General features: G+C 40.9%; 1 protein-coding gene across 1 annotated transcript in view; it reads left to right on the top strand.

The window, feature by feature from the left end:
• GMDS (GDP-mannose 4,6-dehydratase) overlaps positions 1–15,574 on the top strand; it is a 582,288-nt gene that overhangs the window by 223,499 nt on the left and 343,215 nt on the right. The window contains exons 5-6 of the mRNA XM_074987762.1: positions 13,066–13,258; positions 14,050–14,154. Of these exons, the coding sequence (XP_074843863.1) occupies positions 13,066–13,258; positions 14,050–14,154 (298 nt within the window). The remainder of the gene's footprint in view (positions 1–13,065; positions 13,259–14,049; positions 14,155–15,574) is intronic.

The raw sequence follows: 15,574 nt of genomic DNA, 5'->3' as shown, positions 1-15,574 counted from the left end.
TTAATAAAATGATAATTTAAAAAAAATGGTGAAACAGTGTATATTTATAATGGAGTATTGTGCAACCCAGTAATTGCTTTTTAATCTTCCAGCTCAATGATGTGCTAATTCTTTCATCTCTTGAATCTATGAAATAACAGGGAAGTAAGCCCACAAAGGTTAATGGCCTTATGTTACTATTCTAAAAATTACATGAGTGGCATACCATTTCTCTTAATGTTTAAATGAAAGAGAGCTGTTTATTCATATTTGCTTTGTGTGTGTTAGAACATGGTGATGGATGGAAAGGGGACCTGAGGGGAGGAAACCAGTTATCGTGCACAAGTCATTTGAGGTGTTCTCTGTGATTCACCATATACCTCACAAGCGTCAAAGCTATTGTGCCTATTTGTTGTACGTGAATTGTGATGGAGCAACTTCAACGTTAAAAATAGTAATTTTAAAAATTCCCATTAATGCCAAATCAGATGCTAGCTGCAGAGCTGAGAGTTCTTGATTTGTTTCAGGAGAATGGTGTCCTCCTTGTTAAGTATTTAAAAAAAAAAGTTGAACAAATGTGTCTTGTCTCTGGCAAGGGTCTCTCTCTTTTTCTTCCCCCCCGCCCCCCCACATACCTGTCAAGTCTGCATGAGTTATCTGGTTCATCCCACATATTTCTGGTTACTGACCCGCATCCATCTGAGTCAGATAATTTCATTAAATGGAGAATTTTGTGAGGAGGTTGCTGTTAAGTTCACAGAGGTGCTTGCTTTCACATAGTCATCTTCTAGAAAGTATACAGCAAGAGAAAATGTAAGGAGTTTGCTTTTAAGTATACCCAAATTGAAACTTCTTTGACATCAATGATGATTGCAAGAGTGCAGTGCATTTGGGCAGTGTCTTGCATATCAAATACCTTCTGTAGCATTTTAGGTGCAGTAATGAATTAAACCTTGCCCTTTGGGGTGTGTAATGATTATTAGCCCCATTTTGCATATGTGGAAACAAAATCCCAAAGACATTAAGAAAGGAATAGTCACTCTGTTGTCTTTGCTGAAACACCACAAGTCTCTTTCATAGGCTTATTATTCCACTCCAAAAGAACAGTTTGTGTATTAAAGTATATTAAAAATATTTTAAGCTTAAAATTAGTTTATTAATGTGTCAAATACAAGAGCACTGCGTCTGTATATTATAGGTGGAGCTGGTAGCATTGCGTGATGGTAAGGTTTCCCATCACTTACAAGATCATATTTTCAGTTATGTTGCCAATCCTTAAATGCTGAGAGTGAAGCATCTATGCTCAATGCCAGTCTTCAGCTAAAATTTTTGGAGAAATATCAGTCAAAAGAAAGAATTAGTTTATTTTCTGAGCCCATCATTGTGGTTGGGTGGTGGTGGAGTGGGAGTGGGAGAAAGGGGCATGTGTTAATAAATGCTGGTGACTAGTGTTCCTTCTTTTTTCCCCATCCATGAGCAGAATGAATTTTGTTATTTGCATCAAGGCATATGTGGATGTGTATCATTAATAGAAACACATGCTGCCCTCTCTGGATGGTGGTGGGCACTTTGCTAATTAGCTAGACTGCATCTGAATCTCTCTCCTGGATGGCCAACCAAGCATTCCCCTTGCAGAGAACCCTGCTGTTGATCTTCTTGTGTTTTGGACCACGGATCAGAAATTGGACTGGGAGACTAATTTGCAACCTAGTGGAGCAGGGCTAGAAGATGGGTGGAAGGGAAAATGGATCTGAAAAGGAGCCACAGTGCATTAAGTGGTGGGGGATTTGGACTAGATGCTCCAAGAGGTTGGTCAAATGAGGAGGTAGGATGAGGGGCACGAGGGTAGCTGGGCAAAGAGAATATGGGAATATGTGAGGAAACTCTGATATGGTAAAGTGTCCAGAAGGGACTGCTAAAACAGGTCTGGCAAGGAAACTGTGTCTGGGGGTAGAGGCCTGAAGAGTGGTGACTGGGAGAAGGTGAGGAGAATGTGACTGGGATAAAGTCTGAGGAATGGGAAGGAAGCAAAACTGGGAAGTGGGTAGGTTGGAGGGAAAGGTGCAGAAGAGTTCAAGCTTGAGGGAAATGGGCAGAAGAGTTTGTGCCCACTAAAGCATGTTCCCCTCCATGACCTGGAAAGGAAACCATTGTTCCAGAATCCCACCATGCTTCCTCTGAAGAAATAGCTGTCAATCCCCACCCACCCACATTGGTAGAGACCTCAGAGATTTCAGCCTGTACTGTGGCCTGCAGTGTAGTTGTAGCTTTGTTAATTCCAAGATGTAGGGGAGAGAAGGTGCGTGAGGTGATATCTTTTATGAGGCCAACTTCTGTTTTGGAGAGACAAACTGAGATACAAAAACATCTCACCAGCCTGTTTGCTGACATTTATTCTGTTAGCTCAAGTGACGGAGATCTGTGTGGTAGATTTGAAGATTCCAAACCTTTTAGGGGCCCATATGCCAATACAGTGTCTATTGTGGACTTTATATTTTTTTTCAGTTTGCTTTTTTGAAAAACTTGTTAGTTATTTTTAAGTCCATCAAAAGGGCATTATGTAAATTGCGAAGTCTAGCACTCAGTAATTAGGAAATTTCAGAATGAAGGTTACCTCGTTCCATGCACAGGATGGGTTTGTTCTGTATGTGAATTAGTCTCTAGTGAAGGAGAATGTCTCTGTCTGTCTGTCTCTGCCAGCCTGCCTGCTTGCCTGCAGGATTCCTGCCTCATTCATTTCAGAACTTGGGAGGTGTGCGCTGAAGGAGGCAGAGGATGGTATGAAATGACGGGATGTTAAAGCTGTTACATGCTGCCTTGGAGGGCTGGATTCTAGCCTTGCTCCTGCCACAGGCTTCCTATATAATCCTGGGGCAGGTCACTTAAACCAAACCTTTCACAGTTTGTAAATATTTGTGTGCTCCTCATTTTTTCAGTGCCTGACTTGTGACCCTGAGTTCTGATGTATAGAAGTACTGAGCATTCACAGGTGCACGTGAAGTCGATGGGAGTGATACTTGAATATGCAAAGCGCAGTATGATGCGAATGTGCGTACACACAATGCATAGAAATTCCAGTGTGAACAGAGAGCCATTGCTTATGTGTATAAACATATGTGAGGCTAAGGGTGCATACATCTACACAGGGACAAAAGACCTGCAGCATGGCTTTGGCTGGACTAGGTCAGCTGAGTTGGGCTGCAGGCTAACAATTCCACTGCAGGTATTTTGGTTCAGACTGAGTCCTGAGCTCTCAGGCCCTTTATCTTTAGGGTCACCACTCATCCACTCTGATATTGATATTGTGGATTGAATTAATAGTGGCTCTGCTTTCTGTTTGTAGAATAAGCAACAGTCTGGTAAACAATTCTTAACTTCTAGAATCTTATTTTTCTTTTCTTCCTGGAGGTCTTGCTAGGTTTTAAAATTTTAATGATTGGTTCCAGTGTATTTAGGCTCTGTCTGTCAAAGCTGCTTAGATGACCCCCAGTACTACAGTATGAAAACACCTCACAGTCCTTTAATGGCTCATGCACAGAGAGGTATGTACTGGATAGTTTTACTTCAGGGCACATGTAAAAGTTCCCCATTTCAAAGTTAGTCCAATTCACCCTGCTTTCAGTTCTGCTTGTTCAGTAGAAAACATATGGAAGGTTTCAAAGCATAACACTTCATTTTAGGCTTACAAAATTGAGGATATACTAAAATTTGGGGGCATGAAGGAGAGGAAAATGTTGATCACCCGTTACTATCCAGTTTTAATATGTGATTCTTTTAAAAAAAACAAAAAAAACCTACTGTTGTGTATGGTGTACATAAGAATGACAAGGACAAAATAGTAGGAAGGTCGTTTGAGCTCATCAGAAAATTTTAGTCAGTGGAATTTCACTCAAAAATTAGCAGAAAAATATTACAAAGGTTTGTTTTAAAAATGGTTTCCAGTTTCCACCGAGTTCTGTTAATTTGAAATCACCAGTTTTGAGATGTTTGTTGACTTCTATTTGAGTAATTACTTGACCTAGAAATTCTGCACCTGTTCAATGCCTTTTATTTCTGATCCAAATGCCGTCATGCATTACAAGGGAACTAGTCCATATTTAAGGCTGTACAGAAACAAAGTATGGATTTTTAGGTTTTTTCAAAGCCAGCTTTCACTGGAGGAAATACTTTCTCAGTTACATGGGAAATGTGGAAAAACAGCTAGACTCCCTTTGAGCTTTCCAAAACAAAATCATTTGGGGTTGAAAATGAGCATGAAAAATTGCAGCCCGAAAGGTAATTTTTGTGAGTGATCAGTGGGAGGGGGAAAAAGTGTGTAATTTTGCTTTAAGTAGAACACTGATAAGAGAACTTTTGGCAGTATCTGAAAACCTTGGAATAGAAAAGATGCCTGCCCAGAGGATGTGTGGAGGGACTGTGCAGTAACTCCACTCTCCTGGAGAAATTTTAGCTTCCAGACAGCATAGCTGTTTGCCCCAAACATTTAAGAAGATGCGGCATGTACTCCAAGTCTGGCAATTTTGTTGGAAAGGTGGAATGGTGAATCATATGTAGCCTTCCCCAGTCTCCTCCTGGTCCTGTTTCAGACAACTGATGTTTATGCAGACATCTTGAGCCAGTTCTAAGTAGGACTCTGGCCAGCTCCTGTGCTGAAGTGTTAAAAAAGGGGATGGGGCCTGCTCTTTGTGCTTTTGTCACCTTTCGTTTGGGGCATTTATGAGAGAGCACCAGCTTAAGCGTATTTAAAGAATGAGCTACATCTCATTCTGCGTTACGTTGTCTTTCTCATCCTCATTTCCCCAAGTCCAGTGAGCTACTCTCACCTCCTTTATGCTTGGGGGGCGAGCTGATAAGTTAACACTGTGACAGGTTAGCATTTCCAAGCATCCATTTCAACACTATAACAGGTCAAATCAGCTGATGACCCTGTCAAACCATTGCCATGCAGCTGGAAAATAGAGAACCTCTTTCATAGAAGTTAAAATAGAAGAGCAAGGAAACTGTTCTGCATGATAAGTAGCAGAGAGGTAGCCATGTTAGTCTGTATCTTTCAGAACAGCAAGAAGTCCTGTGGCACCTTTATAGAGATATTTTCGAGCATAAGCTTTCATGGGCAAAGACCCGTTTCGTCAGATGTCTTTGCCCACAAAAGCTTTATACTCCAAAATATCTATGAATCTCTATGGTGCCACAGAACTTCTTGTTGTTCTGCATGAGTAACTTCAAGAAAATACAACCAGCAATCTGCTTTGTGGTGGTGGTTGCCATATTAAACCCTGTCGTGAAATTTGGGCTATTAAACTATTACCACAGTCATCAGTTGATTACAGTGTAATACAGCTTTTAATTCTCCTATTTAACAGAAGAGATAAACTTTTTGAAGTTCACTAATAAATGGAATCAAGCACCTTGAAAATGTTTTTTGTTCAGTTATTTTATAATGCAGGTTTCACCTCCTTCGTCTGGCACGCCTGGTGAACTGACTGGTCCTGGGTGTGGGAATTTGCCAGATGGTGGGAGGTCCCCTGCTCCAGCCACCGAATCTACTGCCCACTCCTTTCCCTCATCCCTACTTCCAGTCCTGGGGCCCCCTTACCTCCTGTATGGACCTTTGGACCCTGCTGGGCTAACACCAGCCTGGCCACCTCAGGCCTGCAGCCCTGGCCCCATGGAAGCTGGCTCTGGCTGGCTGTCACCTCTGGCCAGGGATTCAAGCCCTGCTGGGCTCCCCAGCCCAAGATGACTGGGCTCCCCTTACTAACCTCCCAATTCAGGCTCTCTGATCCAGTAACATCCGTGCCTATTTTGGGAGGTTCAACCTGTAGGTAGATTAAAGAGATGATTGTTCAGCGAGGAGTAAGAATTGTTTACTGGTGGCCTACAGTTAAACTAAAAGCAACTATCCAACTTGGCTGAAAAAGGAGGACTCCATAAGTGGTGGTGTAAACTTTTTTTCCTGCATTTTGATGGAGTTTTCGTTATTTCATGTATCAGCGCGTTTGCTTCATGTTGTGCAACCATCCAGGGTCACGGGAAAGAGTTGTGGAAGAATGTCACACCATATGAGGAAGAAAAATACATTATAGTAGTAATGCCTTGCTCTAACTTTAATGAGCAATTCTTAAGTTCATTTCTTCATCCAGGGAAATGTGTTTGGAAAATTTCCTTTTTCTTTTTTCAGTGTCTTTTTCCCGTCTCAAATTTTATTCATGGGCCTTTATTCCCCTGGCGCACACAAAGCAAAATGAATTGGCTATCTTTTTACATCTTCCTTTCTAATGTTCTCTAGTGACTCTGCAAGTCGCCCCTTTAGCCTTTTTTTGAATAGTGTTTAAAGCTTCTGGCACAGCTGGATTTCACCATGTAAGAAAACTTTGAGTATTATAGTGTCACTAATCATTGAAGTTGCAACATTTCAAAATCCTTCCTGGCTTTGCTACATGCTTATTGTGCTTTAGCAGTGTAATGTAAACATTGGTATGCTCTAAATATCCGTTTAAAAATGTTTTCTCAAATAAAAAAAAAACTTTAACACTTTTTTTCCCCAGGTTTTTTAAAAAAGCAGCCTTTCTGTAATTTGAAACTCAGGCTTCTTTGAACACTTGATTAGAGATTGTTCTACAAGATAAATTCCTTGCATCAAATAACCCTGACGACTCCCAAGTTCCATTAAATTAATAACGAATGGATGGGAAGATAAGCAAAACTAATGGGAAGGTTACGTTTTTTGTGACTAAGGTTTATGGTCATTCTGGATCTCATGTTTTATGATATCCCATCTCTTCCTCCTTCTCTTCAGCATTTCATTACAATTTGATCTGAACATGCCATTGTACGATGCTCCTCTGAGGAGGAGAGATGAGGAATGGCTAAAATGCAGAGATGTGTGCCTTCAAATTAGTGTCATGCATTTCTCAACTCCCTCCATGGCCAGTAGCTCACAGGATCAGATTTTAGGCTTGCAATCTGTGACTCTTACCTACTGTTTGCTATTCAAATAATGCTACTTATTTGAACTGACACTATAAAAAGCCAACAATCACAACTTATTGCTTTTCTTATAAAAGAAACAAAACCTGAGAATTTAAATATTTTATGAAGCCAATTTGGTCATTATCTTAGTTAAAATAATTTTGAAGGACAGTAAATACTCTAATGGAGGAGAGTGATGTTGAAACTTGAAAATAACTGGCAGGCAGTCCCTTTTCTAGATAACACTTTTTTTCAGCTGGCAGATGTCTGTCAATAGATAACTGCAAAGATACTGATGAAGAGATGAGGGTCCATGCTGGTGAACCAGGTCTCAGATCTCCTCTCCATGCCTTATAAAAATTCAGTGTTGTCGTCATCAATAGTCATGGGCTCAGTGCCCACTGGTGTCTGATGCCTCTCTCACTCTTTCCTTCCGTCTTTCCCTGTCCAGTGCAGAGTGGCTTAGTTTCTGCAGACTGGTTCCACACCAATCTACTATATCATCTACCCATTCTCTGTGGGGTCTATCTTTCCTATTCAAACTGTCCATTATGCCAAATACCAGGATCTTGATTTTTTTCATTCATTGTTCATTCTTTAGATATGCCCACGTAGCTGTAACTTCCATTGTATAACCCTCTGCAGTAGATTCTCTTTTGGCTGTATCTTCTTATACAGTTCCTAGTTAGTGACCATCTGCATCCATCCCATTCTCAGGATATTTCTATAACTTCTCCTCTTGAATACCAATATCCTTCTCTTCAAATCTCTTATCACCCATTTCTCACATCTGTACAACATGCTGCTGAATGCACATTTTCAAAATGCTCAGCTTTGTTCCTAAGCTAATCGCTTTGCTTTTCCAGATCTTATCCATCGTCTTCAAACTCACTCTTGCTTTCGCTATTTGATGACAGTAGAACTAACTGATAAAAGATGTTGGCTTGGATGTCACCCAGATAAACAAGGTCCGTGAAATCAAATCAGTGATCAGGCTGGATTGATAAGTTGGCTACCGAAAGAAAATTAAAAAAATAGATATGCATAACTCAAAGCTGCTTTAGTTAAAATGCATGATGTGACATATCACTTGTAAAGCTACAGTCTGCTGAAAGTGTACTTTCTATTTCTGTGCATATATTCTTGTATGTGAAGTGTGGATCTGTTTTATAATTCTAGATGAGCTCATGAGGACCATTAGTTATCTTTCAGAGACTTAATGGCCTGGTGCTCAAAACAATGATCTGTACATCTGCTTCCTTTTCCTGTAAACCCAGACTGTGGTTAGTCCTAACAAGACATTTGGCCAGGCCACCTGATGCAGGAACCCATTTTGGATCTTGTCCTTATCCACCTCAAGATGAGAGAAACTTGAACAGAACACACAGAAATCCTGCATTGGGCAAAAGAAATATAAAGAGTGGAAAACAAACAATGGGCTTAGTTGTGAGGTACCAGGAGACACCAATTTATCATCCACAATGCCTGCTGGAAGCATTTAAGACTGAACAGGGTGAAGGATTGGGCACAAGCTGCGAGGCTGCCTAGCTTGTCAAAGAGAAGAGTTGGGATAAGAACAGTTAGGATGAGAATTTGCATGTAACCAGTTTCTTAGTGTATTGAGATTAACTGGCATATTTTGTTTATTCTGTTATAGTAGCTTACTTTGATCTGTCTGTTTTCACTTGCAGCCACTTAAATCCCACTTTTTATATTTAATGAAAATACTTTTGTTTATCATCAAGCCCAGTGTAAATAATTTTTACCTGGGGGAGAGCAACCACTGTGTTTCTCTTATCACTGTGCTTGATAAAGTAGTCTGGCTTTATGTACTTTCTCTGCGTAAAACTTTTATGCAGACTAAGATGGATTTATTTGGGGGTTTGGCCCTGTTTGGAGCTGTGTTTCTGTTTACTGCCAATGGCCTTGTAGCTGAACCTTCCCTGAGCTGAGCTGATTGTGTCTTTTGCTTACGGAGTCATGGGGAGTGGGCAGTTCTGTGGGGGAGTCTCTTCTGACTCACACCAGGAAAGCAGGAAGCCCCGGAGGGCACGTAGGTGGGCTTAGTGGCATGATGAGCACACCAGCTGATGGCCAGTGGCATGCAGGTGTCCTGTTTTTTTGTTGTGTGGGGGCGAGCCAGCTACAGAGCTCCTGGAAGGTCTCCATTTTCATGCGGGAGTTTGGGTCCATTGTTGATCATCCCATTCACCCAGTATTGCCTGGTCCCATCATTCTGCACTGGTGTTTAATCTTCAGACCTGACTTGGCATCCGAGGAGGCAAGGGTAGATGGGGAACCGGGGCAGCAGGGGGACCCTCATCATCGTCTGAGTCTAGCAGCTTCTCCCACAGATGGAGGAGGAGAGCCAGCAGTAGGGTGCTGAACACCTGCAGCAGCAGCTAGAGGGGCCAGCTCGGGGGGGCTGGTCATGGTCCATGGCTCCCTTGCCCTGTGGGTCTCTCAAGGGTAGGGTGGATTTCTCGCTGTAGGCTGCCTGTGCCTTGCATGGGTAAGCAGGGCTCGGCATGGCCAGGCACTGGCTGGGGGAGCGGGGAGTGGGGCCTTTAAGGGTGTGCTTGCCTGGAGCCCCCGGAAATGCCTGCCAGCTGCATGACTATGTTTGATTGGCTGGGGAGCCCTGTTCTGTCAACAGAGCAGCCAGGTGTCTGGCCACTCTCTGTCCACAGAGTGGATCAACAGAGGGATCCACTTTTGTGTGTTCATGCGATCTGTCGACAGAGGTTTTGTTGGGAAAACTCTCCCAACAGTGACTTCTGTTGAAAGATCGCTGTAGTGTAACTGTAGCCTGTTAGTCTATAAGGTGCCCCAAGGCTTATCGTTGTTTATGCAGATACAGACTAACATGGCTACCCCTCTGATAGATAAAACTGATTTTCATCTCTATTAAGTTGGTTTAAAAGCTCATCATGTGAGTTGCCATGGTTATTTTTGTGCCTTTCGACCACATGAACTCAGAAGAGTTCTAATGTATGTATGCAACCTTTTTTTATGAAACATGTTATTTTGTTGATAAATTTTGTACCATTGTATATTTGAATATTTAGAATTGTCTTTAGGTTACTAATGCTTGCTGAAACCTGATTACTGTCTTCTGTGAAATTCTGAGCGCTCAACTTGAAATCAGAGGGAGCTGAAGGCACTCAAAACTTAGCCTGATCACATCCTTTGGACATAAAAAGAAATAAGGTTTTATTTTTTTCCTGGATCCAAACCTGCAAGCTGCTAAGAACCATGGTAGCTGAGGGTGATCTGCTCTGTGTACGATTTGGCCCTATGGGCGTTCTTCTGTTCGGAGTCGTATTAGTGTTATCCTTCGGCCAATGATTCAGGGATTTTCTCACTTCATTTTCTGAGCCTTTGCGTGGAGGGATGGAAGAGGGTCTCTTAATGATTCTGTTTTCTCCTTCTTATTTTGGTTGCAGTCAGAGCAGCCAAATTTTGTAGGAAGACGAGTTCAGTATGTTTTTTTACAAATCGTTGGCCTTTTTTTTTTGAATATGGTAAACATGTGCGTATTATGACCCACCAATCCAGATGCACTTTAAATGTTAGCCACTCTAGGGTTTTTGTTTTGTTTTTTGTTTTTCCTTTAAGAGCTCCTACTTGAAGTGGGCTTACATTTTTTTTTCTTTTTAAATCTATAATCTTTTGATTGGCTTTATAGAACCAATAGAGGAAAGAGAGAGAACTTGATCCTGGAAAAATTGTGATTTTGATATTGTCCTGCTTTGTTTACAAATCTGGCTATATAATCTAATAAGGAATTTCTTTTATAAAGCTCTGTCTTCTCTTATGGCAGATTGAAGTCACAAAGAATAAGTCCCATGTTAAGACATTATCCATTTGTAACTGTCCCTGTTCTGTGTAATGTGTCATAGAATGCTGCATTATTGGTGTTAGAATGTATAACCAGTAAAGCATATATTTTTCACTTTCATGGATGTCTACCCAGAGCTCTAACTGAAATGAGTTTAGTGCCTTGGGTCCATTCCCTAGTGAACAATAGCTACGTTACAAAAACACAAAACCCCCACAAAGCTGTCAGTTTCTGCTCAAGAGACACTCAAGACATGCAGGCAGAATTACCTCACACCCTGCACAGTGATTTTTCCAGGTGAAGACTGAGGTCATTCTTAAGGTGATAGGGAAAAGTGTGCATTGTGTATTTGGTCTGCATATACTCCAGTATGCAGTGAACAGCTCCTAGTATTGCCACTATAGGCTCTGGGTACACTTTGGACCCTGAACTTATAATTTGGGAATTTTTTAGAAAAGATTTGTTCTCATCCAAATTTGACTGCAGTACACTTTACAATTTATACATACAGTAGTTGGCAATAATTTGCGTATGAGCAGGGAATACAGTAGAAATCACATATACTATGAAGGAAACTCTAGCTTCATTGTAGTCCATGGGAAATGTGTAATTTTATTTCATTTTATTTGAATATCTCATGTTTGGTGATAAATTGGAGAGACTGTTGATTAATTATCAAGGATAGATATCTGGGATAGCTCAGTGGTTTGAGAACGGGCCTGCCCAACCTAGGGTTGTGAGTGTAGTCCTTGAGGAGGCCATTTAGGGAGCTGGGGCAAACAGGTTAAAAATAAAATCTGTCAGTGATGGTGCTAGGTCCTGCTGTGAGTGCAGAGGACTGGACTCAATGACCTCTAAAGGTCCCTTCCAGCTCTGTGAGAGAGAGAGAGAGAGAGAGAGAGAGAGATGTATAGGTATTGGGCTAATTATCACTTTTGACCTATCAAAGAAAAGCTTCAAACTGCTGCTGCGTTTTAAAATCTCGGTGCCACAAAATTTTGTATTCAATTTCCTAACTAAATCAGAGCTGTGAATTTGTGATGGTTCAGGTTTGTTTGTTTTTTTTGGTGAGGTTTCCATTTGGTCCTCTAGGATGTCAGGTTCCTTTTTTTAAAAAATAAGACAGCTTGTCTACACAGCCTGGAACTGAATTAGTTGTATTGGTCTGAAGTTGTTTCAGTGCAAGTTTGTGAGAGGACTCTTTGAATAAAAGTGCCTTGTCTTCATATACCTTATGTTGTTCAAAACCAGGCTTGCAACAAAGGGCTTAAATTGTGCTGTAACATCCTTGCTCGGGAGTTGTGGAAAAAAAACACCCACCCTCAGCACAGCAAGTTACAGCACTGTAAAGCGCAGTGTAAACACTTGCGCTCCCGGCACTGGTAACTGTTCCCTTTAACTGGTGCGTTAGAGCGCTGCTCTGGCAGTGCTGTAATATTCTGAGGGTAGACAAAGCCAAAATCACAAGAGTTATGAATGGTGACTGCTTTAGTTCCAGAGGTTCAAGCCTTGAATCTCTCGCTCTTACTGATTGCAGGGTGGAAAAACACTTCAAAATGCAAAATGAATGTTTTCTGCCTGAATCTGTGAAGACCCTAAAACAATACCTCTGAGAACTGTATTATTGGGTATTGAGAAAACTAGTAGTAGCTGGTAATGCCTTTTGGCAGCAAATAACCAATCTCTTAGACGTCTGTTTCTTTGGGCTTTTTAGTTTTGTAGTCAAAAGGCAAACTGTTTTTGGTTTTCAGCATATTTTTAAAAAAATATTTTGAATCTTTTTGTAAATCTAAGAATTGAAATCAGTCAAAGCATGGAGGTAAAAGTTGAGCCTCTCTAATCTGGAACACTCATCCACCAACATCCATAATCTGACATGATATTGAGTTAGCTGAACGAACACTTACCATAGGATGTGGCCCAGTTTCCTGTGGTTCCATAGAGTTTGTTTACAGCCACCAGTCCTGGCTCTCCATGTTCTGTGCTGTTATATACTTCTGTATTACCCCCTACATGTCTTCTAAGAGCTCGGGAAGCAATGTAAGAGTTGGTAATGCTGCTAGACAATATTAACCTCCCATCGTTCGGTAAATGCTCTTGTCTGGCACTGGTCAGGTCCCGAGGGTGCCAGGTAAGAGAGGTTCAACCTGTAGTTCTGTTGCATGTAAGATATAAATGTGTCTCATGTGTAAACTTTTTGCATTTATGGTTACCTTTAGGAAATCTCAGTCACTGTTTTACTTTCTTTTCCCTCCCCTCTTCCCCACCCAAAGATTTCTTTTGACCTAGCGGAATATACTGCTGATGTTGATGGTGTTGGCACTTTACGGCTTCTTGATGCTATTAAGACCTGTGGACTTATCAACTCTGTAAAGTTCTACCAAGCCTCAACCAGTGAACTTTATGGGAAAGTGCAAGAAATACCACAAAAAGAGACTACTCCTTTTTATCCCAGATCTCCATATGGTGAGTGTTCATATATGCATGCATGCATGCCTTTGTGCATTCCTCATGGCGCAGGACTGGAATCATTTGGTATGAGATTAAAGTAAAGATAGAACATAAGTGACTAGACATGTTGAGAAGCATGCCTTTATAAATTACTAAATAAAAAGTATTTGCTGCCATTGCCTGAGGGTTGGAAATTACCATCTCGTTTTGCAAAGCCTTGTTCAGTCAGATCTGGAGAAGAGAACCCTTTAAAAGGGTCAGAGGGAGGGGCAATTCCTTCTTAGAGAAGAGTTGTAAGATAAGACAGAAAGTGATAAGGTTTCATATTTATTGTTGCCTAAATGAAAATTTCCCAAGAGCTCACTTCTCTCATGAACTCACTTGAAACACTTATTAAAGCAACGTGCATGAAATCTATAGTGATAAAGTTTCGAATCAATTTGTGTGTTAAGGCACCAGATTTTCTTTTATTCCCCCAAAGTAATTTTTTTTATTAGCAGAGGTCACCACCTTAGCATATTTCACACGCTCTGGATGTGTTAATTATATTGTAAAAGAAAAAGTGCTATGCTTGAGTGTGCATAGGAAAACAAGTGAAAGGGGCCTTAATGCTTCCTGGCCAGGACTGTGGCTGTACAAAAAGGAGTGTTTTCTCATTCAGTTGCTGTTTATTGGGCTAGATTTTTTATGGTGAAATATGACACACTGAGAGAATTAATCAGACTCTCGTTCATCTTTCTGTAAAGCACTACATTTCTTTCTCTCACTCTGCGATTATATATGTAACATTTACATTTTTTTTGTAGGAGCGGCCAAACTGTATGCCTACTGGATTGTGGTGAACTTCAGGGAGGCCTACAACCTCTTTGCCGTGAATGGTATTCTTTTCAATCATGAGAGTCCCAGAAGAGGTTAGAAAATCTTAAAACTCTTACCCACCCAGTTGTACATCTGAACAGAAAAAATGGAACAGTATATCCATAATTTTAGTTGAAATTTATCGGGGATCTAACTGCCAGTTTCGTTTGGTTTGCTGGCTCCTGTAATAGGTTGAGTCTTCACAGTGCAGTTTTTCATTTTCAAGCTTGTATTTCCATTTCTAGCCCTTTTGTGTTAGGTAGAGGGTAGTCCTTGTCATGTGGACTAATTTAGTCGTGTCTTACACAGATTAGAACACCATGTAAGCTTTCCTATTTGTGTTGATGGGTATGGTGATTCTACATCCTAAAACAGAAAAGGAAGTTTTACTAAACACAAGGATAGGCATTTACAATTACACACACTTTGAGGCCTTATTTAAATATTTGGATAGCATTTGCCCACAAATACTGGTAAAAGGATAGGAATAGTAGTACAGATTGAAGCCCTCTAGTCAGGCACCATTGGGACCAGACCAGCGTGGAATGAGAGAATTTACCAGGCAGGAGGTCAACGTTGTCTGTCAGCATTACCAACGCTTTCACTGCTTACTTGGCTCTTAGAAAACATTTAGGGGTAAATCAGAGCTAAATAACTGGATATACAACTGAGAGCCAGGACTGGTGGCTGTAAGCAAACTTCACGGGGCCACAGGAAACTTGGCCACACCCATGATGAGTGGTCATCTAGCTAACTAAAATCATGCTGGATTACAGATGTTGCCAGATGAGAAAGTGCTAGATTAGAGAGGTTCAGCATGTATTGTTAACTTCATAGGCTATGGTAATTCTGGTGTGCATGGCAGAATATAGATTGTTAACCAGCTGCAATATTTTCTGTTACCATCCTTACACATGGCTTCAAAATGCCTTTATTTAATATCACTTAATCTTAGATAGCAGTGCTGGGGAATAGAATACAACTAATCCTGTGTTACGCTTAACAAATCCTTTCCAGTGCATCATAAATTATTATTTAAAGTGTGAATTATATGGCACAGTTAGCTGAATTTCCCCTCATTTTCTAATGATTAATAATAATCCACTAATTATAAACTAGTAGAGCTTTATCTATGAAGTATAAAATGAGAACTGAGTTAACTAATGAAAGTAGCTTTTCACTTCAGAAACCATTTCTTGCAGTATGCTTTATAATAAAGGGTATGTCCAAATTATTCTTTCAATGGTTTCAGATGAGTATTCCACTTGCATGTGTGCACCCTGTGCACTAAAGCTGGAGAACTTTGCCTACGAGTATCTGCAATGGCTGTAGCCCTAGCCCTTGTCTGTGTCAGGGTGGCTTCCCTCTGGGCACCTCACTTTGTACTGGCCTCCCTCAGTTTTCGTGCTGCTGGTGGTTAGGTCAGTTTGCTGTGTGTGGCGTTTTTACCTCCACTTTCTGTCAGAGTTTTCT

The sequence above is a fragment of the Carettochelys insculpta genome, chromosome 2 (genome assembly GCF_033958435.1).
Source record: "Carettochelys insculpta isolate YL-2023 chromosome 2, ASM3395843v1, whole genome shotgun sequence".
Classification (NCBI taxonomy): domain Eukaryota; kingdom Metazoa; phylum Chordata; order Testudines; family Carettochelyidae; genus Carettochelys; species Carettochelys insculpta.
Note: the sequence above shows the minus strand (reverse complement) of the source record. Positions and strands in the feature narration are given on the sequence as shown.